The following is a 24,919-nucleotide window of genomic DNA, read 5'->3' on the forward strand; positions in this document are numbered from 1 at the left end:
TCATTTTCTCACACATTTGTTGACAAACTGGAGATCCTCTGATGATCTTTGCTTATCAAAGACTCAGCCTTTCCTGGATGCTGCTTTTGTACCATGATTACAATCACCTGTTGACATCACCTGTTTGGAATCACAACATTATTTAGTTTTTTCACCTCATTACTAGCTCTAACTTGCTCGTCCCAACTTGTTTTGGAATAAGTTGCAGGCCTGAAATGCAAGAATGGAGGTATATTAACAAAATATGAAATATCTTGGGTTCAAACTGTCTACAATCAAATAAAAGTCAAAGTAAATGTAAGAAACTCTGCATTTTTATTTTGTTTGCATTTGCATTTTCTCAAGAAAGAGTGTAAATAATTTGGACTTTGTGTTGTACTGTACTGTAATATTTTTAACAGATTCAGTGAATCTGGAACAATCACAGTCCATGTTGGCTAATACCTGAAACTACCTTTAATGTGCTTGACCTTTGAGTCCTTAGAAGACATTGCATGAGAAACTGTTATGCTACTGTGATAACTACAGTAAATATGTTCAGGGTACTTTCGGAAAACTGCCATCACTTAGCACAATCTACCATTGCATCAAGAAATGTAACTTAAAGGTCTATTACACAAGGAGAAAGCCATACATCAATTCTATGCAGAAATGCTGCCAAGTTCTTTGGGCCTCATTGCAAATTGAGCAAATGAGAGTAGAATGTGTGCTGTGGTCAGATGACTTCATGTTTCAGCTTATTTTTGAAAAAAAAAAAGTTGGTGTTGAGTCTTCTGTGCCAAAGACAAAAAGGCCATTCAGACAGCAAGACAGCTATCAGCAAAAGGTGCAAAGGTTATCATCTGTCATGATATGAGTGTGCATTGGTGCCCAGGGCATGACTGACTTGCATATGATTAAAGGTACCATTGATGTCCTTTCCTGGGATGTCCGTGGTTATTTTAGCAGGATACTATTCATTTTGCATATAATACAACAGTGTGGCTTAAGAGTGCATGTGCTTGACTGGTCTGGCTGCAGTTTAGATCTGTTTTCTACCTGGTCCTATGTGAAAAAGCAATTTGCCCCCTACTAAACAACCAGTTAACCAAATTCAGTTGACAGTTGGGTTCAATTTCAACAGCCACACCCAGACATGATTACTGTAGTATCAACATCACATTAATAGAGTATTTATGACACTGTGAAGCAGGCTAGAAGGTTTTAAAAAGCAACCATGTTCCAGTTTGGAAATGGTTACAAAAAAATTGATTCGGCTCTGGGACAAACTACAGTGAGAGCCATTATTCACAATTGAAGAAACTCTGGAACAGTGGTGAACCTTCCTAGGAGTGGCCAGCCTACCAAAACTTCATCAAGAACACATCAACCACTCATCCAGGGGGTCACAAAATAACCCAGACAAACATCTAAAGACCTGCAGGTCCCACTTGGCTTAGTTAAGGTCACTGCACCCGATTCCACAATAATAAAGACACTGGGCAAAAATTTTATCCATGGGAGAGCTGCAAAAACACAAGGGTGCCAAAAACTACTAGGGATAATATTCTTTGGAGTGAAGAGTCAAAGATGGAACCTTTTTGAAGGCATGGGTCTTGTTACATCTGGAGAACAGCTAACACCACATGACAGTGTGGGATTGTGGCTGCTTTGGTACCACTACCAGCTCAATGCCCTCACAATATAACAGAACTACCAGAGCTTGAGAGTCAAGTATTTAGGCTGGTACTGTTCTCTTGGTGTACACCACACATCTTACGATACACATAAAATACAAGTCAGTAATCATTGGAATACAGATGGTGGGAGCTTTATTGTCACTAATATAGCCATGGATATTTTATCATCTGGATTAAATTGTACATTTGTTTGAACTTTTATTTATATAATTCTTTATTTAGTTCATTTAACCCTATTCTGAGAAAGAAGTGGATAGCATGGTGGTTAGTATACATGTAACATTAGAAGAACGTAATAATATTTCATAAAGATGTTTTAGCACTTAAACACTCACATTGTCAGGATTTGTGCACATTACCATCATTGAGTGCTGTGTTTGCTGTGTTTCATAGACATATTGTTCACAGGGATGTGGAAAGACTTTGTAACAGATTACATATTTCGAAATGTACGACCCTACTGCAATAGCAGCGTGGAACAGGGCTTGCTGGACTTCCATAGCGTCATTCGTTTTGATAGCTAGGCCATGTTTTATGTTCTCAACACCCAATTATTACCCTGAATGTGACATTTATTTTAAGTCTGGTTGTTGATATTGACCTGTGATGTAGGGCGTAATGGAACTGGCAGAATGCCTGATGACTTATAGAGCATATTGTGCATTGAGTAGGTGGTTGCTCCAGTGAGAATCACTCGGCTATATGTTTTGAAATTTGCTAAGGAACTGCCGTTTGTTATAAGTGACTTGTTATGAGCAGCTGTGACAGCACATTTGTAATCAAGTATAGAATTATGAACAAAATGTGTTACAACAACCAATCAGCTCAGCAAACATTTTAAGGATTATTTTGGCTTTGATAGTTAGGAAAGATGACCTTGCTTTAGAAGGAGAAAGAATAAAACCCTGTGCAGGTTCTCAATTTACACTGATCAGCCATAACATTAAAACCACATCCTTGTTTCTACACTCACTGTCAATTTTATCAGCTCCACTTACCATATAGAAGCACTTTGTAGTTCTACAATTACTGACTTTAGTCCATTTGTTTCTCTACATACCTTGTTAGCCTGCTTTCACTCTGTTCTTCAATGGTCAGGACCCACACAGGACCACCACAGAGCAGGTATTATTTAGGTGGTGGATCATTCTCAGCACTGCAGTGACAAGGACATGGTGGTGGTGTGTTAGTGTGTGTTGTGCTGGTATGAGTGAATAAGACACAGCAGCGCTAGTGAAGTTTTTAAATACCGTGTCCACTCACTGTCCACTCTATTAGACACTCCTACATAGTTGGTCCACCTTGTAGACATCAAGTCAGAGACGATCGCTCATCTATTGCTGCTGTTTGAGTTGGTCATCCTTGAGATCTTCATCAGTGGTCACAGGACGCTGCCCATGGGGCACTGTTGGCTGCATATTTTTGTTTGGTGGACTATTCTCAGTCCAGCAGTGACAGTGAGATGTTTAAAAACTCCATTCATACTAACACAACACACACTAACACACCACCACCATGTCAGTGTCAGTGCAGTGCTGAGAATGACCCAACACCTAAATAATACCTACTCTCTGGTGGTCATGAGCCTAACCATTGAAGAACAGCATGAAAGGGGGCTAACAAAGCATGCAGAGAAACATATGGACTACAGTCAGTAATTGTAGAACTTCAAAGGGCTTCTATATGGTAAGTGGAGCTGATAAAATGGACAGTGAGTAGAAACAAGGAGGTGGTTTTAATGTTATGGTTGATCGGTGTATATCAGAGTGACTTGTGTTAAAGTTGTTTGTATTTCATGTGTAAAGAAGCCAGTGATAACAGCCATGCTCTAGTTAATGCTCAAGAAATGATCACAGTTGCTAATAGGTAAAGAATAATAACTATAGCAAAAATGGAGCAAATTTTAGGTCCCCCTAAATTTGGATTTAACCTAAAGGAACAACAGTTGTTGATAGAATGTAGCTTACTTTGGGTTTTTACTCTTTAGTTTCTTGAAAAAATGACTACTTGAACTCCTTTTCCCAGGCTTCTCATCCTTGCAAGAACAGTTTCAGTGGGTGTGACTCATCCTATCATTCAAGTTAATGAACCCTGACCATGATTGGCTGACAAACCTGCTTCTGTCTTCCAAACACCCCTCCAAATAGAAACAAACTTTTCTAATGGGTGGTACCCGCTGGCATGAAAACAAAGAATTATTGTTAATAGCAGTTTGTTTAGCCTGGACACTCGAGAGTAATCAGAATAAGTGATTACATTTGGAATTTTGTGGGATTTTAATTGGAAAAAGTTAAGTCCAATTAAAACAAATCCTGGATGTCACTAAACGAAAGCATCTGGGTTTTTGGACAATAAATAATCGTATTTTTAAAAAAAGCTATTAAATTCTGGGAGGTGCTGGCAAGACAGTAGAGTTCTGAGATAATGCTCATTGTTCCTGATGATTTCATTTAACCACTGGTGATTTATTGGATAAAAGTACTTTTTTAATTAAGGTCATTTCCATCTTTTTTTCTTAGAACAGAATGAAATTTAACTCAGATTTACCACATAAAAATATAAACTTTTTATTATGTTTTTGTACTGTTGGTTGTAACATTCACCACTGCTTTATCCTGGTAAGTGTTGTGGGGTCACTAAGTGCAACACAGTAACACAATCCAGACAGGACTCCAATACCACATTGGGCCTCAGCCACTCCCAAGACATAGCCATGACTACATAGTATGTAGTTGCCTGACTGGCTGAGACGACTGGGTCAGAGCATCTTCAAAACTGCAGCTCTTGTGGTGTGTTCCCGGTCTGCAGTGGTCAGTATCTATCAAAAGTGGTCCAAGGAAGGAACAGGGTCATGGTCAGCCATGGCTCATTGATGCACGTGGGGAGTGAAGGCTGGCCCGTGTGGTCTGATCCAACAGACGAGCTACTGTAACTCAAATTAACTAAAAGAAGTTAATGCTGGTTCTGATAGAAATGTGTCAGAATACACAGTGCACCGCAGTTGCAGGGCTTTTTTGGCAGCAAAAGGGGGACCAACACAATATTAGGAAGGTGGTCATAATGTTATGCCTAATCTGTGTACATTTTAAAGGCTTGGAATCAAATCACTAGTTGTCACAATTCTAGTCAGTTAGGGCTAGAAGTAAAATTTCTAGGACAGTTGATCACAAGAAAGCAGATGTTTCTAGAGTAACTTTGGATATAACAGGACTAGTCACACATCATCATCAAAAAAAAAGGTCAGAAGTGGAATTCATAAGAAATCAAGCTAAAAGATTAATAAAATATGGGGCTTATCATGTGCAGTAACCGTAACAATAGGGCACAATCATCCAGTTGTTACTACTTTAAACCCTCATGATGCCTGGGAGTTGATTGACCCAGCTGTTTGGGTGGAAGAAAAGCTGTGCCAACATTGCTGCTCCTGCTAGATTTAATGGGAACCTGGCGTGTTTGCACCAAAAATGTCCAGAACTCACTACGGACGCTAATACAGACTGAACTGAATAATGAAGAACTCCTTTCATTGTTTACATTATTATTATTTTTGCTTTTGCTAGTTATAACTTTTAGTTTAATTTAATTGTGTGCATGTATGATTTGTGTACATCCTATTCATTCACATTATTCTCCAGGCCAGCCAAAAAGGCTGGGTCTCTGCTGAGTCTGGTTCCTCTCAAGGTTTCTTCCTCTAATATTAAGAAAGTTTTTCCTTGCCACTGTCGTCCTTGGTTTGCTCAGGAGGGGTTTTTTGGTCTGTTGGTCCTGGATTTTGTAAAGTTGCTTTGACACAATGTCTATTGTAAAAAGTGCTATACAAATAGATGTGACTTGACTTGAAGAAAAGACCTTCTTGTCTCCAATCAGTCACCAATGGGAGGTTGTGAGCACTTTCATGATAGCAGTTGGCAGCTTTCTTTAGACATATTTCATAGCCAAGTAAATAGGTTGTAAGGGGGCTGGCTTTACATGAGGCATGTGCTAGCCTTCACTCTGCTGACTGATGACTCTGTGATAAGAATTGGCAGTATTTAAACTTCCTAGTATTGGTACCATTCCAGCATGGCAGAATGGAAACAACAGATCTATGTTAGATATTTCAGCCATAACATTAAAACCACCTCCTCGTTTCAACACTCACTGTCCATTTTATCAGCTCCACTCACCATATAGAAGCACATTGTAATTATTGGTTGGTGTTCTATTCTCAGTCCAGCAGTGACAGTGAGGTGTTTAAAAACTCCATCAGCATTGCGGTGTCTTATCCACAGGCATGAATATTTTAGAGTGGTAGGACTCCAAATAGATTTGCTCAGTGGTACAGCTCAGGAAGTGTGGTAACATTTGCCCACACAGGGTGGCATGGTGGCTGAGTCGGTAGCACTGTCACCTTACAGCAAGAGAGTCCATGCAAAATTGTCCATGACTGTTTGACATTAAAAACTTGATGTAACTTGTGTAACCAGTAACTACCATTTCTGTCATGAAAGTAACCAAAGTGTGTAAGACATGACGTTAAAATCCTAATAAATAAATAAACAAAACATTTGGCCACACGTTTAATTCCCTAATCTAAGCCATACATATTCATTGACTCACTGCATTGAAACCATTGACTGGCCTGTTGCATCATGGGACAAAAATGCTTTACTAATTAAAGAAATTAAACTGAATCTGGACAGGAATGTTGTTTGTAAAGACATAATGGATTGATTTTACCCTGGGTAAACACTAAATAAAGAATTAGAATTCCGCTATGCTTGAGCAACGCCCTGATGATCCCGTGAACCAGACTGTCACCAATAATCCTACAGTCTTGGCTCTTCTGTAAACCTCCTTTTATTTCCCTTTAATGCCCCTAATTCTTTCACTGTTTCCCTCACAGTCTTAATTAGTTCTGCATGGTTGGAATTCTTTTTGTGTGTGGTTGTCGTGCCCTCCAGACTACTGCTGGCTGGCTAGCTGGCAGTTTTACAGTCTGGCCTCCTCCTTTGGGTTCATGTGGTGTCTGCCCAAGTGCTGTTTACAGTATGGCTGAATTTGTCATTATCTGTTTATCTTCATTATTTTCCCAGCACAAGGCTAAAGCAGTCTTAATGCTGTAATCATGAGCACAAAAAGTGTTATTGTAAGAGAAGGAGGACTAGAGAACTAAAGATGTAGACATGTTATACTGTGAACATCGATGGACATATTACAGGTTGTGTTTGCAGAATTTTATGTCTCAGGTCTGTTTTCAAATGCATAGTGTTGACTACAGTGTAGTGGAGAACAAATAAGAATATGGGGCTGTTGTTCATAATTTGGGCTGAACCCTTTGGCTCCATTGAAGAGGATGTTGACATTGTAGAGAATTGCCTGATTCAACATTGTCACAATAAGTATGGGAAGATTATTCTGTTCTTTTTCTATTTTAGAATAAAGTTTCTATATGCACAAAATGTGGACAATATAATCTGGTAAAATACATGAAACAAGAGGAGGCTGTTATTGCTGTAAAGAGATGCTACACTGATCAGCCAAAACATTAAAACCACCTCCTTGTTTCTACACTCACTGTCCATTTTATTTGTAGTTCTACAATTACTGACTGTAGTCCATCTGTTTCTCTGCATGCTTTGTTAGCCCCCTTTCATGCTGTTCTGCAATGGTCAGGACTCTCCCAGGACCACCACAGTGCTGGTACTATTTAGGTGGTGGATCATTCTCAGCAATGCAGTGACACTGACATGGTGGTGGTGTGTTAGTGTGTGTTGTGCTGGTATGAGTGGATCAGACACAGCAGCACTGCTGGAGTTTTTGAAACACCTCACAGTTCACCAACCAAAAATATCCAGCAAACGGTGCCCCAACTAGGTGGACCAACTAGGTAGGAGTGTCTAATAGAGTGGACAGCAAGTGAACACGGTATTTAAGTGTCACTGCATTGCTGAGAATGATCCACCACCCAAATAATACCTGTTCTGTGATGGTCCTGTGGGGGTCCTGATAATTGAGGAACAGGCAAAAAAAAGGTGGAAAAAATTCTAAGGCTTTGAGTGTTTCTAGAACCACAGAACCTTCAAACCTAACTTTAACCACTAACCTTACTAGATTTGTCACCTTTAACATGACAATGACCCAAAGCATACAGCCAAAACAACACAGGATTGGCTTTAGTAAGTGACCCACAAAGGCCAGCCTTAAATCCTAACAAACATCTGTGAAGAGACCTAAAGATGGCAACTTATCTGCAGCATCTAAAAAATAGTGTCCATAAATATATGTTTTGGTTCTAAACTTCCCATTTTCATAATTAGGACTGTCATTAAACACCATTTTCTATCTTTACAAGTTCTTGCCAACAGATGTAAATGAGTAAGTGAGTATGTAGTGTGGGTTGGTTTCCTGTCCATGATGTATTCCTGTCTTGCTCCTGTGGTTCCTGGTGATGCTGGACCCTCATCAGAACAAGGAACAGATGAATCATTAAATCCATGTTAATATGGACAACACATGTTATCAAATAGTGACACTGGAATACTGCTTGTTGCTGGAGGGGATAGAGCATAACAAAAGCTCTTATGTTCCAAATGTGAATTTGCTGTACAATTAATTTTATGTACTCTGAATACCCCCTAGTTAGCAGACGTGCTTTTTTAGCATGTTTCATTAAAAGTAGCCCATGTACCTGCTTCAACTTCAAGTTTAGTCTGCAGATAGCACCATTCCATAACCAGATGTGTCTAATCTTAGCACATCCTTTTGCATATATAAAACTATATAAAACCTGGGGATGAAGCCCATGTAGGAACAGCTGCACTAAGGCAGCTTTGTTCAGCGCTGACCAGTATCCAAAGTCACTCTCCGAACAGTGCACACATTGTGCGCTTCTTTTTTTCCATGAGTAAACCCCAGCTTGTCAACACAGCCTCCTCTGCCTGAAGGAGACACGCGGGAGAAGAGCGAGGAGTAAAAACTGCCGCCTCTGCTAAAACACATTCACAATGTTGCTTTTCTTTCATCAATGAATGAATAGGCCAGATGCTTATGAATCGTCTAAAACGGGCCATTTTTCAATCCCAACTCCCACTAATCTCACTCTTTGTGGTTGTAGTTTGTGTTGCCTGGAGTTACTGTTTGCCAAGGATTTCCTAGTAATTTGCCATTCAACCAATAGCAATCTAATTCCTGGCCATTTTGGTTAAATTTATCAAGCAAGTGAAAAGAGGCCTTTGTATCTTTGTTAGCTAAACGCTGGAGAAAAGCCTCCATTGTGGTGCTAAGGTTGCTTCTATAGTCACTGACTAGCTAATTAGCCCAGACCCTCCCATTAAACACAGACAGTGGTTCTAAACTGCATCTACTATTCAGTTCATACATCACACCCCTCACTCTTTATTTTGTGCCTTGAACTCTCTACCTCGTTTAAGTATTAACCTCAGCAAAAGTGGATAAACTGACAGTGGCCTATATTAAAGCTGCAGTCAGTTATTTTTTGTTTATTGTTTGGGGAAAAGAGCAACAGTCATGCTAATGCACACAATAAAGGTTATTGTATTACAAAGGAGAATACTATGCCAGTGGATATTTACAACCCCAAATCAGAAAAAGTTGGGACAGCATAGAAAATGAAAATAATAAAAAAAAAAACCCAGAGTTTCTTACATTTACTTTGACTTTTATTTGATTGCAGACAGGATGAACCTGAGATATTTCATGTTTTATCTGCTCAACTTCATTTCATTTATTAATAAACATCCATTCCTGCATTTCAGGTCTGCAACACATTCCCAAAAAAGTTGGGACAGTAAAGCATTTACCTCTTTGTAATGTTGCCGTTCCTTTTCACCACACTTAAAAGACGTTTTGGCACCGAGGATACCGAGTGATTTAGTGTTTCAGCTTTTATTTTGTCTCATTCTTCCTGCAAACACGTCTTAAGATGTGCAACAGTACGGGGGGTCGTCGTTGTCACATTTTTCATTCCTAAATTCTCCACACATTCTCTATTGTGGACAGGTCAGGACTGCAGGCAGGCCAGTCCAGTATCCGTACCCTCTTCTTTCGCGGCCATGCCTTTGTAATGTGTGCAGCATGTGGTTTTGCATTGTCTTGTTGAAAAATGCATGGACGTCCCTGCAAAAGATGACGTCTTAAAGGTAGCATATGTTGCTCTAAGATCTCAATGTACTTTTCTGCACTAATGCTGCCATCACAGAAGTGTAAATAACCATGACAGACCCTGGCTTTTGGACTTGTTGCTGATAACAGTCTGGACGATCCTTTTGGTCTTTGGTCTGGAGCACATGGCATCCATTTTTTTTCCAAAAAAGACCTGGAATGCTGATTCATCTGACCACAATACACGTTTCCACTGTGTGATGGTCCATCCTAGATGCTTCCGAGCCCAGAGAAGTCGATGCCGCTTCTGGACATGGATAACATAAGGCTTCTTTTTTGCACAGTAAAGTTTTAAGTGGCATTTGTGCATGTAACTCTGTATTGTAGAGCTTGACAAAAGTTTGCCAAAGTAATCCCTCACCCATGTGGTTATATCAGCTATTGTTGAGTTACGGTTTTTGATGCAGTGCCGTCTGAGGGTTCGAAGATCACAGGCGTTCAGCTTAAGCTTGCACTTTTGGCCTTTACCCACTTTAATTCTTCAGATTTTTATTTTATTTGCATTTTCTATGCTGTCCCAACTTTCTGATTTGGGGTTGTAGCTTGCTAGCCTGGTAGTAAGTGCAGGGTTTTTTTGCTAGCATTTAACAGTCTCCATTCTAACTGGGTTGTATCCCAAATCTCAGATTGCATACTTCAGTGTAAGAATACCAAAGACACCAGTGGGGGTGCACTCATTTTAAACAGTTATTGCTTAAGAGTAATTATTTTAAAATACTTATTCAGTGGTTCTTTTACCTTCATGACATCCTGTTACCAAAGGTTGTTTTACTTCAACACTACATATTTCTGTGACAGACCAGCCAAAATGTTATCTGAAAGCTGGATACCCTTCATAAAATCTGCCCTCTGTTTATTTGACTTGTGTAGGACTTGTGCCAAAGGCTGTTAAAAAGGGTGCACAGCTACCCTTAATGTGAATGTGAGTTTTTCCTTCACTAGATGTTAGTACGTATTGAGAAGGTCGATCAATGTGAGCTTTGTGCCTGACGACTGCTGTTTCACAGTTAGCTAAAGAAAACAGTGCTATACAGATACCTCACACTCCGGATTTATTTATCCAACCGCTGCTACAGCCACAATTTCAACCGTCAGATTTCCTACTCAAATATTTCCCCTCCCAAACTCACAACACAAATATACACTCACATACAAGCCTTCCTTATTTGCTATAACTTTGCCACTTGAAGTGATGTTTTAATAATATTGCTCTTTAGTGGTTTATAATAGCTATAATAAGCAGTTTTACAGTTTAGATATCCAGAAATTAAATATGATGAGATCCCATGGGCTAGCAGTAAATTGTTCAGTTGTTCATCTGGAGACTTAAAGTCCAAGTCGTTAATGTGCCACAGATGTCTAGAGGTCAGGTGTCCAGGAGAGCTTAATTGGGCCGGATAGTTTTGTCTCCACTGACAGTCGGAGGTAGTCTGGCCAATTTTGAGCATCTACATTTACATTACTGCAAGAGTAATATGTATGAGTGAATATACAAATACACTGATCAGCCATAACATTAAAACCACCTCCTTGTTTCTACACTCACTGTCCATTTTATCATATAGAAGCGCTTTGTAGTTCTACAATTACTGACTGTAGTCCATCTATTTCTCTACATACCTTTTTAAGCCTGCTTTCACCCTGTTCTTTAATGGTCAGGACCCCACATGACCACCACAGAGCAGGTATTATTTGGGTGGTTATCAATCTCAGCACTGCAGTGACACTGACATGGTGGTGGTGTGTTAGTGTGTGTTGTGCTGGTATGAGTAGATCAGACACAACAATGCTGCTGGAGTTTTTAAATACCGTGTCCACTCTATTAGACACTCCTACGTAGTTTGTCCACCTTGTAGATGTAAATTTTGAGAGACGATCGCTCATCTATTGCTGGTGTTTGAGTTGGTCATCTTCTAGACCTTCAACAGTGGTCACAGGACACTGCCCAAGGGGTGCTGTTGGCTGGATATTTTTGATTGGTGGACTATTCTCAGTCCAGCAGTGACAGTGAGGTGTTTAAAAACTCCCTGAGCGCTGCTGTGTCTTATCCACTCATACCAGCACAACACACACTAAGACACCACCACCATGTCAGTGTCACTGCAGTGCTGAGAATGACCCACCACTCAAATAATACAGTCTCTGTAGTAATCCAGTCAGTAATTGTAGAACTACAGAGTGCTTCTATATGGTAAGTGGAGCTGATAAAATGGACAGTGAGTGTAGAAATAAGAAGGTGGTTTTAATGTTATGGATGATCAGTGTATGTCAGTTTCAGGCAAGGGCTCTGGAAATACACCAAGTCTGTTCAGGATAAAGCATGAATAAATGCAAAGAAATTCCATAGGCAGGACTGCCAGTAAGCAGTAGCTGTTATGCCCTCTGGTGAAAAGTAAAATATTTTGGCAACCTAGAATTGCTGACTTAAATTTCTAAATGTAGACCTATAAGAGTTTTGTTCTGCGCAAATATTACCATAAAAGCACAACTAAAATTCATATTAATAATAACTATAGAGTGTGCAGAGTTCTTACATTCAATTCTGATTCAGCTCTAATTCAGTGGGATGGAAGTTAAAGTACAGAGCTTCCAAGATCTTCTTACAATTACGTAAATGTCAGAGTGGGTTGAACATCCTCATCGGGAGTCGAGTTGCACGCTTAGTAATGGGGTGACAGGTTCAGAGCCTGGAAGTAATATAAACAGCCATCGATCATAGAAAGTCCCCACAGCACAAACTGCATAAGCTTACTTTATTTTTGACAATTAAAACAAACAATATAGCACAACACCACTGACTTGTAAACATTTAGTTATAATTACACTTGTGGCAATGAGTTTTTTTTGTGGCATAAACATCAGTTTCAGTTGTCCAAGTCAGTAGTGGTCTGCTTTCATATTTGTGTGTTGATCATGTGATCATTTATATATATATATATATATATATATATATATATATACACACACACACACACACATATATATATATATACACTGATCTGCCATAACATTAAAACCACCTCCTTGTTTCTACACTCACTGTCCATTTTATCGGCTTCACTGACTATATAGAAGCACTTTGTAATTCTACAATTACTGACTGTAGTCCATCTGTCTCTCTGCATGCTTTGTTAGCCCCCTTTCATTTCGTTCTTCAATGGTCAGGACTCTCCCAGGACCACCACAGAGCAGGTATTATTTAGGTGGTGGATCATTCTCAGCACTGCAGTGACACTGACATGGTGGTATTGTGTTAGTGTGTGTTGTGCTGGTATGAGTAGATCAGACACAGCAGCGCTGCTGGAGTTTTTAAATACCATGTCCACTCACTGTCCACTCTATTAGACACTCCTACCTAGTTGGTCCACCTTGTAGATGTAAAGTCAGAGACGATCGCTTGAACTTCATCAGTGGTCACAGGAACGTCAGTGTGGTAATTAAACATTGTTGCATCTGTAATAAAACAATTCAGTTGGTGGGGTGAATGGTTGGTTTATTTACATGATGCTTCCAAATTGAGCAGAAACATTCCTAAAGGTTTAAGGCTTTTCAAAAAGCTGTACATATTAGCAGTGTTAGCATTAGCCATGTTAAATGTAAGTGTGAATGAGGTGCTTACAAGTGACACTCATGGGAAACTCAACTGGCCGTGGTCCCAGGGTGAAGAAATCTCACTGCAGTGATGTTCTGACTCAGCAGAGACATCAGCCTCATCACATAGTTATGCTGAAGTATTTTTTTTCAAAGCACACTTATAATAGCACCTGGCAGTACTGCAATACTGGTGGTTTCAGACAACGTGGAGGAAATGCGCTAACGTTCCCTGCTCTGAAACGTTATGCAACAGGTGATCGAGGGTAATAAGTTCAGAGGATTACTAAAGAACTGTTAAAAATTCATTCAGTTACTCTCAGTGAGGTGATTTCTATTTCAAATGTTAAACATCAATTATGCTGGTTCACTAACTCTGTTTAGACTATAAATAGTCATAAAAATAAAACAATTAATAAATGTTGCAAACCTTTTTTAGGTATTCATCTTATTATTAAAAACTTACAACCTCAAATCAGAAATGCAAATAATAAAAAACACACAGTTTCTTACATTTACTTTGACTTTTATTTGATTGCAGACAAGATGAACCTGAGATATTTCATGTTTTATCTGCTCAACTTCATTTCATTTATTAATAAACATCCATTCCTGCATTTTATGCCTGCAACATATTCCAAAAAAAGTTAGGACTTTGTAATGTTGCCATTCCTTTTCTCCACACTTAAAAGACGTTTTGGCACCGAGGAGACCAAGTGATTTAGTGTTTCAGCTTTTATTGTCTCATTCTTCCTGCAAACACGTCTTAAGATGTGTGACAGTACGGGGGGTCGTCGTTGTCACATTTTTCATTCCAAAATTCTCCACACATTCTCTATTGGGGACAGGTCAGGACTGCAGGCAGGCCAGTCCAGTACCCGTACCCTCTTCTTCCGCAGCCATGCCTTTGTAATGTGTGCAGCATGTGGTTTTGCATTGTCTTGTTGAAAAATGCATGGACGTCCCTGGAAAAGATGATGTCTTGAAGGCAGCATATGTTGCTCTAAGATCTCAGTGTACTTTTCTGCATTAATGCTGCCATCACAGAAGTGTAAATGACCTTTGCCAAGGGCACTGACACGACTCATACCATGACAGACCCTGGCTTTTGGACTTGTTGCTGATAACAGTCTGGATGGTCCTTTTCGTCTTTGGTCCAGAGCACACGGCATCCATTTTTTTTCTTCCAAAAAAGACCTATGCTGATTCATCTGACCAAAATACATGTTTCCACTGTGTGATGGTCCATCCTAGATGCCTCAGAGCCCAGAGAAGTCGACGCCACTTCTGGATATGGTTAACATAAGGCTCCTTTTTTGCACAGTAAAGTTTTAAGTGGCATTTGTGCATGTAACTCTGTATTGTAGTGCTTGACAAAGGTTTGCCAAAGTAATCCCTCACCCATGTGGTTATATCAGCTATTGTTGAGTGGCGGTTCTTGATGCAGTGCTGTCTGAGGGATCAGAGATCACGGGTGTTCAGCTTAAGCTTGTGCACTGAAATTCCTCCCGATTCCTTGAATTGTTTAATGATATTATGCACTGTAGAGGGAGAAATATGCAAATCCCTTCCAATCTTTCTTTTAGGTACATTGTTTTTAAACATATTAATAATTTTTTCACACATTTGTTGACAAACTGGAGATCCTCTGATCATCTTTGCTCATCAAAGACTCAGTCTTTCCTGGATGCTGCTTTTGTACCATGATTACAGTCACCTGTTGACATCACCTTTTTGGAATCACATCATTATTTAGTTTTTTCACCTCATTACTAGCCTTAAATTTCCCCTGTCCCAACTTTTTTGGAAGGTGTTGCAGGCCTGAAATGCAGGAATGGAGGTATATTCATAAATTCATTTTGTTGTCAAGTTATGATGGACAGGATTGTGTACAGCTTTCAGTGAGAGAAAGTCAGATCTGATGACACAAACACCCCTGCCAGTTTGAAATGTTCTCTCCCCTGGTCTTTTCTTGTCTCGGTGGAAATAGCTCCACGGGGAGTTGATTGTGATGAAAATACGTCCAATTACCGGGGCATGCGTTCAAAATTGGCTGAAATTATCTTGATTTTAACCCTTTGTAAACCTCACCTGATTTATGCAAAAGACTACATTGTGTTCTACCAGAACTGATTAAAATGCATAAATAAATAGGGGGAAAAAATGCTGACATCACAGTCTCAACTGACAGTGGTAAATGACCAGTTCTGTCTTTGTGGTTACTAAAATGAGGTAAATTTAATGTTTACATCCCTCAAATACCATAAAGGTTCATGTTTTGTGCAGTACACATACTCATAATTTCATACAGTATGATGCCACTTATGATGCCAAGTATCATTGCCACTTATTGGGCTGATATGCTCATGTCAGTGTATTCATAGCATTTAGCTGTTTTTATGAGCTGTGTTTTTACTCTGTCAGAAGCAAAAAAACTTAATTCTAAAACTAAAGCAATCTTTATTTGTAACAGGCCCACCTGCCCTATGGCTTGGCAGCAGGTCGCGGATTGCAGTGTCATGCCCACCAGCCATGCCAGTAATGGCTGAAAGGTGGACACGGAGGCACAGATGACTCATTGTCTTCACACCTCATTATGTGTTATTTCCCTCTAGGTCGAGGAATGGCTATTTAATCACAGATTCCTCCCCACTGTGTTGCTGGCGTCTCTGTTGGCAACCAGCTGGTTTTCTGCTGAAGCTAATGCTTTCCAGGGAACTCGGTCTTCTTTCTTTTGAGTAGTCACTGCGACACCCCTTTATGAACTGACCCCATGGGTGTTTTCACACTGAACACAGCCGGTGGAGTGGCTGCCTTCCCTCACTCAGTTTTTTTTTCCAAGAACCAGTTTTCATTCTGATTCTATCCCTCTTCTGTCCACTCTTTCTACTACGGGCTGCAGATGTTTTTTGTCCATTTCTTTGAATACCTTCATTAGTTTCTGGTATTTTGGCCTCCTATTTTATCATAGTAATCTTCTATCTCGATTAAGCATATTGTGTTTTTAAAAGCATTCCTGTTACAGTATTTAAGTGGACAGGGCCTTCATCTCAATTTTTGTATGCATGTGTTTTCCAGTGGAACTGAGGTGTGCTGGCATCACATGTCCTACAATACCTGTGCCGGATTGCCCTCCTGATTCAGTACTGACCCGCAGCTACACACCCCCTTCTGGCTGTTGTCCCACAATACCTCCAGTGTGCACCTGTGCTCAGTGCCCTTTGGAGCCGAAATGTCCCAGTGGGCACAAAGCTGTGGTCATCAGCGAAGCCGCCGGGGCACCTGGCAACTGCTGCGACTCCTACAGCTGCCAGAGAGGTATTAACACTTTAAAAAATGCAGATGCAGATATTTCATTTAGTGTATTAGCAGTGCTGAAAATGGTCCACCACCTAAAAAACATCTGGAGGTTCTATGGGGTCCTTTTGACAGATAAATAGGGTACAGAGAGGTGCTAAAGCGTACAAAGCAATAGACAGGCTACAGTCTGTAAATGTACACTGATCAAATATAACATTAAGTTAACATTAAAACCTTGTTTCTACACTCACTGTCCATTTTATCAGCTCCACTCACCATATAGAAGCACTTTGTACTTCTACAATTACTGATGTAGTCCATCTGTTTCTCCCTTTCATGCTGTTCTTCAATGGTCAGAGTAGGTATTATTAGGGTGGTGGATCATTCTCAGCACTGCAGTGACACTGACATGGTGGTGGTGTGTTAGTGTGTGTTGTGCTGGTATGAGTGGATCAGACACAGCAGCGCTGCTGGAGTTTTGAAACACATCACTGCTGGACTGAGAATAGTCCACCAACCAAAAATATATCCAGCCAACAGTGCCCCGTGGGCAGCGTCCTGTGACCACTGATGAAGGTCTAGAAGATGACCAACTCCTACAGCAGCAATAGATGAGCGATCTACAAGGTGGACCAACTTGGTAGGAGTGTCTAATAGAGTGGACAGTCAGTGGACATGGTATTTAAAAAACTCCAGCAGCGCTGCTGTGACCATGTCATTGTCACTGCAGTGCTAAGAATCATCCACCACCTAAATAATACCTGCTCTGTGGTGGTCCTGTGAGGGTCGTGATCATTGAAGAACAGGGTGAAAGCAGGCTAAAAAAAAAGCATACAGAGAAACAGATTGACTACAGTCAGTAATTGTAGAACTACAGAGTCCTTCTATATGGTAAGTGGAGCTGATAAAATGGACAGTGAGTGTAGAAACAAGGAGGTGGTTTTAATGTTATGGCTGATCGGTGTAAGATAATGGGTAAAATAAAAACAGGCCTCTGTTGGCCTCTCTGGCCTCTGTTGGCCTCTTATAGTGTACTTTGTGCCAAGGTCAAATATTCTCTGTTTTACCAACAGTCTGAATTCCCATTATAGTCTTTTAGCCCGGCTGTATAAGTGTGCTGTGTTGTGGAACTAATGGACTTAACAAGGAAGTCGGCCGAACAGAGGAAAAAGTGCTTACCCTACAAGTCTCAGTCTGAAAGCGTGGCTTGATTCAAAGCCCTGCTTGTCTGCTCACACACACACACAAGTATCTGAACAGAGGAATGCAGGGGGGTTCATCAGTTTATACAGGGGTATCTTTATAGGCAAGTGTCTGTCTGTGTGTGGGAAAGTGAGATGCTAAAGGATATGAAAGACACATGAAAAGATAGGGATGTGTATAAGAAAGAGAGTGTGTTGATGGCAGAACTGCAAGTGGCGGCAGCAGGGGTGATGGAATTAGTAGTTTGATAACAAGTGTCTGTCTTTTTTAATGGCTCAGAGGGCTTTATGCTCTTTTTGTTGCCCTCTGCTCCAACATTCAGCTTCTGCATGACTGTGTTATGTTCAAGACGGAAAAAAAAACAGAAAGGAAAAAACAAGGCAGAAAGAGAAATGACCTTGAAATCTTCTTCATAAAGATCTCTGTAATTAAAACACTTTATTTAATTAAAGGTTTATTTAATTTCTCTCACATTTTAAAGTGATATTAAGCTATTTAACTAAACTCCTTGATCCCTCTGAATCATCTTGCATTTCAGGTCCTCCCATTTAGACCATCCTATCAGATTTTTAATAAAGTTTACATCAGGGGACTAGACTGACCATGGTTTGTTTGTTTGTTTATTAGGATTTTAATGTCATGTTTTACACTCTTTGGTTACATTCATGACAGGAACGGTAGTTACTCATTACACAAGATTCATCAGTTCACAAGTTTACATCGAATACAGTCTTGGACAATTTTGTATCTCCAATTCACCTCACTTGCATGTCTTTGGACTGTGGGGAGGAAACCGGAGCACCCGGAGGAAACCCACGCAGACACGGGGAGAACATGCAAACTCCACACAGAAAGGACCCGGACCGCCCCACCTGGAAATTTGAACCCAGGACCTTTTTGCTGTGAGGCGACAGTGCTACCCACTTAGCCACCGTGCCACCCCGACTGACCATGGTAAAAACCTAATGATGTTGTCATCTAGCTTTTGTAAAGGGGCAAACTCTAATCCTTTAGCTATATAAAGCTTGCTTGACAGTGGACAGTGTCATTTGTTGTCTTTTTTAATGGACAGAGAGAAATCACCATCTATAGTCAAATGTAATCACCTACAAGGCCACAATATCATACATTGAAATGAAATTATAGAACTTTAATATGTACGTTTATTTTGGTCACAGCAAACTTTGACTGTGATGACATCAATGCCCCATACAAATGCATGTACACAAGTAATATATTTAGCTGTAGGTTGGCATGTTCCTTGTTTATGTTGATTTTCCTGGGCACTCCTGTGCCTTCCAATCTCTCAACATGCTGGTAGTCAGATTTGCTATTGCTAATGCTACCCTTGGGCTGAGTAATAAAAGAGTTTATTACTACTGCTTTGGACTTGGACCACATCAATGTCCAAGAAACAGTGCCTACTAAGGCTAATCTATTATTATTATTTAATTATTATTATTATTATTATTATTTTAACAATTATGATAATAAATGAATGGGATGTCCAGGTACTCTAGTGATATATTTACTGTACTTTAGCAATACAGAACTCAAGACTTAATGACTTTTGTTTGCCTGATTAGATTCACTATTTTTGTTCAGTGTTATTAGTTTGAGAAGGAGTTTAAGGAGGAGAAGTTTGATATCAGTATAGCAAATGCATTTCTGAAATATAGACTTGTTTCCTATTTGGTGGCTTTACTGTGCATCATTTACATTTGTAGCATTTAGCAGATGCTATTATCCAAAGAGACTTACAGTTGTGACAGAATACAGCAATTTAAGCAATTAGGTGTTAAAAGCCCTACAGTGGCAGCTTGGCAGTGGTGGGGCTTCCTTCTGATTACTAGTCCAGTACTTTAACCAGTGAGCCACCACTGCCCAGCACAGATTAATTCTTAAGAATGAAAATATGCTGTGTGAGGCTCAGTCTGAACATAATCTGACTGAAGTTTAATCAATATTGTGCATGTGTAGGCAGAGAAACTGAAGACAGCAGCCATTGAAAATTTGGTGGAGCTTCATTGGACTTGGCTTGACTTACAGGGTAGTGAGAGTTAGAACACCGGGTGACGCATCTGAACTGATTCAGTTGTGCCTCTCCACAGTAAACTGTGTGTGAGTCAGGGCTTGAAAGTAAGCAGTAACATGTAATTATTATGTCATCAGGACTGTCTTTAAACGGTTGCTGTTGAAGATCCTAATATGTGAGAGAATAAACATGGCACAGAGATACACAGTGGATAAAAGTCTATTATGTTTTCTTAACTAGCAGTGTGAATTAGGCTCAAAGCTGTCACCAAGGCACCTTAGACTGCAATCAAAACAAACTGAAGAGATGATAGAACCCTCCTAGAAGTGACCAAACTACCTAAATACCTGCCAAACCCATCCAATACCAACATTTTACCAACAGTCTTACATAATTGTGGTCAACTAATTGCTAAGTAACTCTTAGAAACCCTTAGAATGCCACTCAGAATTTTATTCTCTGATTTCACAACCCACCCAGCTCCTAATAGTCATGAGTATCAGTATCCATGTATTTGTGTGCTTATATATGCCTCATAACATTCACAGCTGGTGCTGCTGCAAAAAAACAACCTATGCACACATCTTCTGATGTAACGTTCTTTTTATATTATCATTTTATACATATATAATCATTTTGGACAGTTTCACAACAGCTTTAATTTAATCAGCTTTTTATTTATGCCACACACAAAGGGTACAAAAGTAGGGCTAAATTACGTTTTTATTATCTGGTTTTACACACCTGAGCTACACCAACCAGGCATAACATTTTGACCACTTGTTGGTCCCCCTTTTGCTGCCAAAACAGCCCTGACCCGTCGAGCCATAGTGCATCCTGGTGCCATGTGTTCCCCAGGTAAGCGACGCACACGCACCCGGCCATCCATGTGATGTAAAAGAAAACGTGCTTCATCAGATCAGGTCACCTTCTTCCATTGCTCCGTGGTCCAGTTTGGACGCTTACGTGTCCATTGTCCATTGTGTCCACCCTGACCGGTCTGCGGCTATGCAGCCCCATACGCAACAAACTGTGATGCACTGTGTATTCTGACACCTTTCTATCAGAACCAGCATTAACTTCTTCAGCAATCTGAACTACAGTAGGTCGTCTGTTGGATCGGACCACACAGGCCAGTCTTCGTTTGGATTTTTGTAGTTGAATAAAGGTTCAGGTTAATTAACAAATTAACTTGATGTAACCCAGGCAATTTTACAATGTGGATATAACAGTGAAGGTCATACTTTAGGTTGTAGACTTTTGTTTTGTCTACATAAACATTTATAAGAGACAGTCCAGCATTCATTATAGGTATTGTAACACCGTGATTAGTTGTCATAGACCTTAAAACCAAGATTTTACATCTTGTTACAAGACAAATTCGTCCGGGACCTTTCTGTGTGGAGTTTACATGTTCTCCCGGTGTCTGTGTGGGTTTCCTCCGGGAGCTCCGGTTTCCTCTCACAGTCCAAAAACATGCAAGTGAGATACAAAATTGTCCATGACTGTGTTTGACATTAAACTTGTGAACTGATGAATCTTGTGTAATGAGTAACTACCGTTTCTGTCATGAATGTAACCAAACATGTGTAAAACATGATGTTAAAATCCTAATAAATAAATAAATAACAAGACAAATTAAAATCAAAGAGCTCCAGGTACCACTGATTTAAAAACCAAAACAAATTTTCTGACAAGCATTTTCCTTTGTGTAACTTCTTGAACATGTGGTATTGGTAAGATTGGTAGGATCAACACACCAGAGAGTACTTTTCCATGGTGTAAATAAAAACAATAAAACACTTGTTGTATTGATGTCAGTTCTAAGAGCAGTATGTGCTCTTTGGGGGGGTTCAGTGTTGGGTGTCTTGCATTTTATATTCACTGGTTAGGAATTCATGAGAATTTGATATAGAAATGTAAGGTTTTACACAGCAATTGCAACAGAGTTGCTTTAGAACTGTAATTTGAGATAATGGGTGAGCAACAAAATCCTAATTATTTAATCCTAATTATTTAATCCTAATTATTTAATGGATTTTACTGTGCTAGAATTGACTGTGATTATTATTTGATCAGGTACATAATGTAAACCTACAGTATAATTAAGGAAGCGGGTCTGTTGCTATGTGCAATTTGTTAGTCCCCATTTTCCTGTTTAGTAATAAAAATTGACCACCAAGAAGCTAGAAACATATTTAATGCAAACTAAAATGCTTCCAGAGAATATATTTACTTCTGTGTTGTACTGCAAATGTAGCAGATGTAGTTTATAATGCAGCTCAGACGTAATCTGCATTTTAAGCATTACAGCAAAAGGCACTGTAGCAGCTGTGTGTATTATTATATGCTAAGAGTGTGAATGTATTTTCTAAATGTGTTATTTATGGGGCGGCACGGTGGCTCGGTGGGCAGCACTGTCGCCTCACAGCAAGAAGGTCCTGGGTTCGATCCCCAGGTGGGGCGGTCCGGGTCCTTTCTGTGTGGAGTTTGCATGTTCTCCCTGTGTCTGCGTGGGTTTCCTCCGGGAGCTCCGGTTTCCTCCCACAGTCCAAAGACATACAGTCAGGTTAATTGGAGACATTGAACTGCCCTATAGGTAAATGAGTGTGTGTGTGTGTCTGCCCTGCGATGGACGTGATATCCATCTGGATGGACATCTAGTTATATCCATAACCATCCGTGACTGCATACTTGTCCTATTGATAATCAATATCAATTTTTTACAAGCCCTTCCTAGTTGACAAGTGACCACTTAATTTAGTAACTCTATCCTACACCCTTAATTTCTGCATTTTCCAGACAAATTTTCTCCAAAGCTATTAAACTTTCAGTCTTCAGATTAATAATACCTTACCTTAACCATAATTCTCTGTTTGTCTTTATCAGTGTCCCCCAAGTGCGTGCACAATGGAAAGGAGTTTGCAGAAGGCAAGGTGTACCGCACCGATCCCTGCTGGCTCTGCCAGTGTCGAGGTGGAATCTCATTCTGCTCTAAGATTGAGTGTGCTGAGTCGGAGTGTGACAACATCTACATTCCAGAGGGAGAATGCTGCCCTGTCTGTACAGGTAAACTACAATATTACAATGTTGAACCCTTACGTTTCCAACATCCTTACACAAGTCTATATGATATATCAAAACTACTTCTCTATTATATTACATCTATCTAACTAATTACTAGTCATTAATCATTTTACTCTATAAGCTGGCTCTATAAGCTATAAACACGCCTACAGTTAGGTATAGTCCTTCTTGGCCAGGTTAGGGGTCTGCAGCAGTGGAGGACAGATAATTAGATACAACTAGATTGAGAGAAAAGGCAGAAAGTGGATAAATCGAATTAAATGATAATAATAATACATTTATCTTATACTTGCAGAAGGTTGGTCTACAGTAATGGTAGCGAGGACAATGAAATTAAGCCAAGTGTGTCAACACTTAATAATAATAATTTATCTGATAACAATATCTATAACAAAAGAAACCATTCTAAATTTTGTTTTATTTTGCATATAATTCTATATCTTTACACTTTGTGTAGTAATCATATAGTGTATAGCGAAAAAGTAAAGAATCATAAGGGATTTAGTTTACTGTTAGGTTAGAAGTACTTTTACATATGTCAGAAGGCAGCATGAGAAATGAAAAACAAGCTTATCATCAGTAATACATTTAACTGTGAGAAATAAAGGAGGGATAATGCGTTGGTCATGGTGTGTCTCTTTGTACACAAAGCTGATTTACATATGAACTCACCTCGTGCAGGTGAAAAGATGCAGTCGGCTATTGCACACGTGTCGGAGGGGGCGTGTGTCTGTCTCGGCTCTCCTCAACCAGGGTGGAGATCAACATCAGTTGAGAGGAAGCGTAATGCAATCGGGTAATTGGATACGACTAGATTGGGAGAAAAATTGGGAAAAAAGCAATACAAACATTTAGACATTACATTTATTTAATGAGCTGTTTTGTCATTAATCCTACAGGGTTATGTTTAATACATTTGTACTGTAATACACAATTTATTAGCATACAATCAAATCAATGCTTTTGTTTTCCACCAGCAACCAAACTTAAGACGTATACATCTCATATAAAGGAGTAGTATGGTCAGATTCTTTAAAGTTTTCTCATGAAAACATCCCTCTCTGCTTACTAAGATTAATTACATTTCAACAGCATATTTAACAGACTAATGAGGGGGTTGGATTGGATGGCTTTAGTTTGATTTATTTGTGTGTATGAAGCAAATTAAACACTGCTTGTAACACTAATATGTTGACTCATTTATGTTGCATAAAGCACTAAAGGTGGTCTGGTTAAATAAATGGGCCAGTGAGAGCCGGTTCCTTAAATGCAGTGTGGTCTGGACCGTTAAGTATTAGACTTTTCCACTTGAGGCATGCTTGTGTGACTGACTCATTTTTCACTTAATGACATCCACATCCAATCACAGAGGCACCACAGAAGTTAGTTGTGCTTTGTGTAACCATCAAGAGAAAATGTAGTAGGTTCTGTTACATATATAACCCCAAATTAGAATAAAAAATGGGACAGCATGGAAAATGCAAATAATAAAAAACACAGTTTCTTACATTTACTTTGACTTTTATTTGATTGCAGACAGGATGAACCTGAGATATTTCATGTTTTATCTGCTCAACTTCATTTCATTTATTAACAAACATCCATTCCTGCATTTCAGGCCTGCAACACATTCCAAAATAAGTTGGGACGGTAAAGGATTTACCTCTTTGTAATGTTGCCTTTCCTTTCACCACACTTAAAAGACGTTTTGGCACTGAGGATACCAAGTGATTTAGTGTTTCAGCTTTTATTTTGTCCCATTCTTCCTGCAAACACGTTGTCACATTTTTCGTTTCAATATTTTCTACTGGGGACATGTCAGGACTGCAGGCAGGCCAGTCCAGTACCCGTACCCTCTTCT

General features: G+C 39.6%; 1 protein-coding gene across 1 annotated transcript in view; it reads left to right on the forward strand.

The window, feature by feature from the left end:
• LOC134325364 (cysteine-rich motor neuron 1 protein-like) overlaps positions 1-24,919 on the forward strand; it is a 78,604-nt gene that overhangs the window by 20,063 nt on the left and 33,622 nt on the right. The window contains exons 4-5 of the mRNA XM_063007535.1: positions 16,512-16,751; positions 22,861-23,040. Of these exons, the coding sequence (XP_062863605.1) occupies positions 16,512-16,751; positions 22,861-23,040 (420 nt within the window). The remainder of the gene's footprint in view (positions 1-16,511; positions 16,752-22,860; positions 23,041-24,919) is intronic.

The sequence above is a fragment of the Trichomycterus rosablanca genome, chromosome 13 (assembly GCF_030014385.1).
Source record: "Trichomycterus rosablanca isolate fTriRos1 chromosome 13, fTriRos1.hap1, whole genome shotgun sequence".
NCBI classification, from domain to species: domain Eukaryota; kingdom Metazoa; phylum Chordata; class Actinopteri; order Siluriformes; family Trichomycteridae; genus Trichomycterus; species Trichomycterus rosablanca.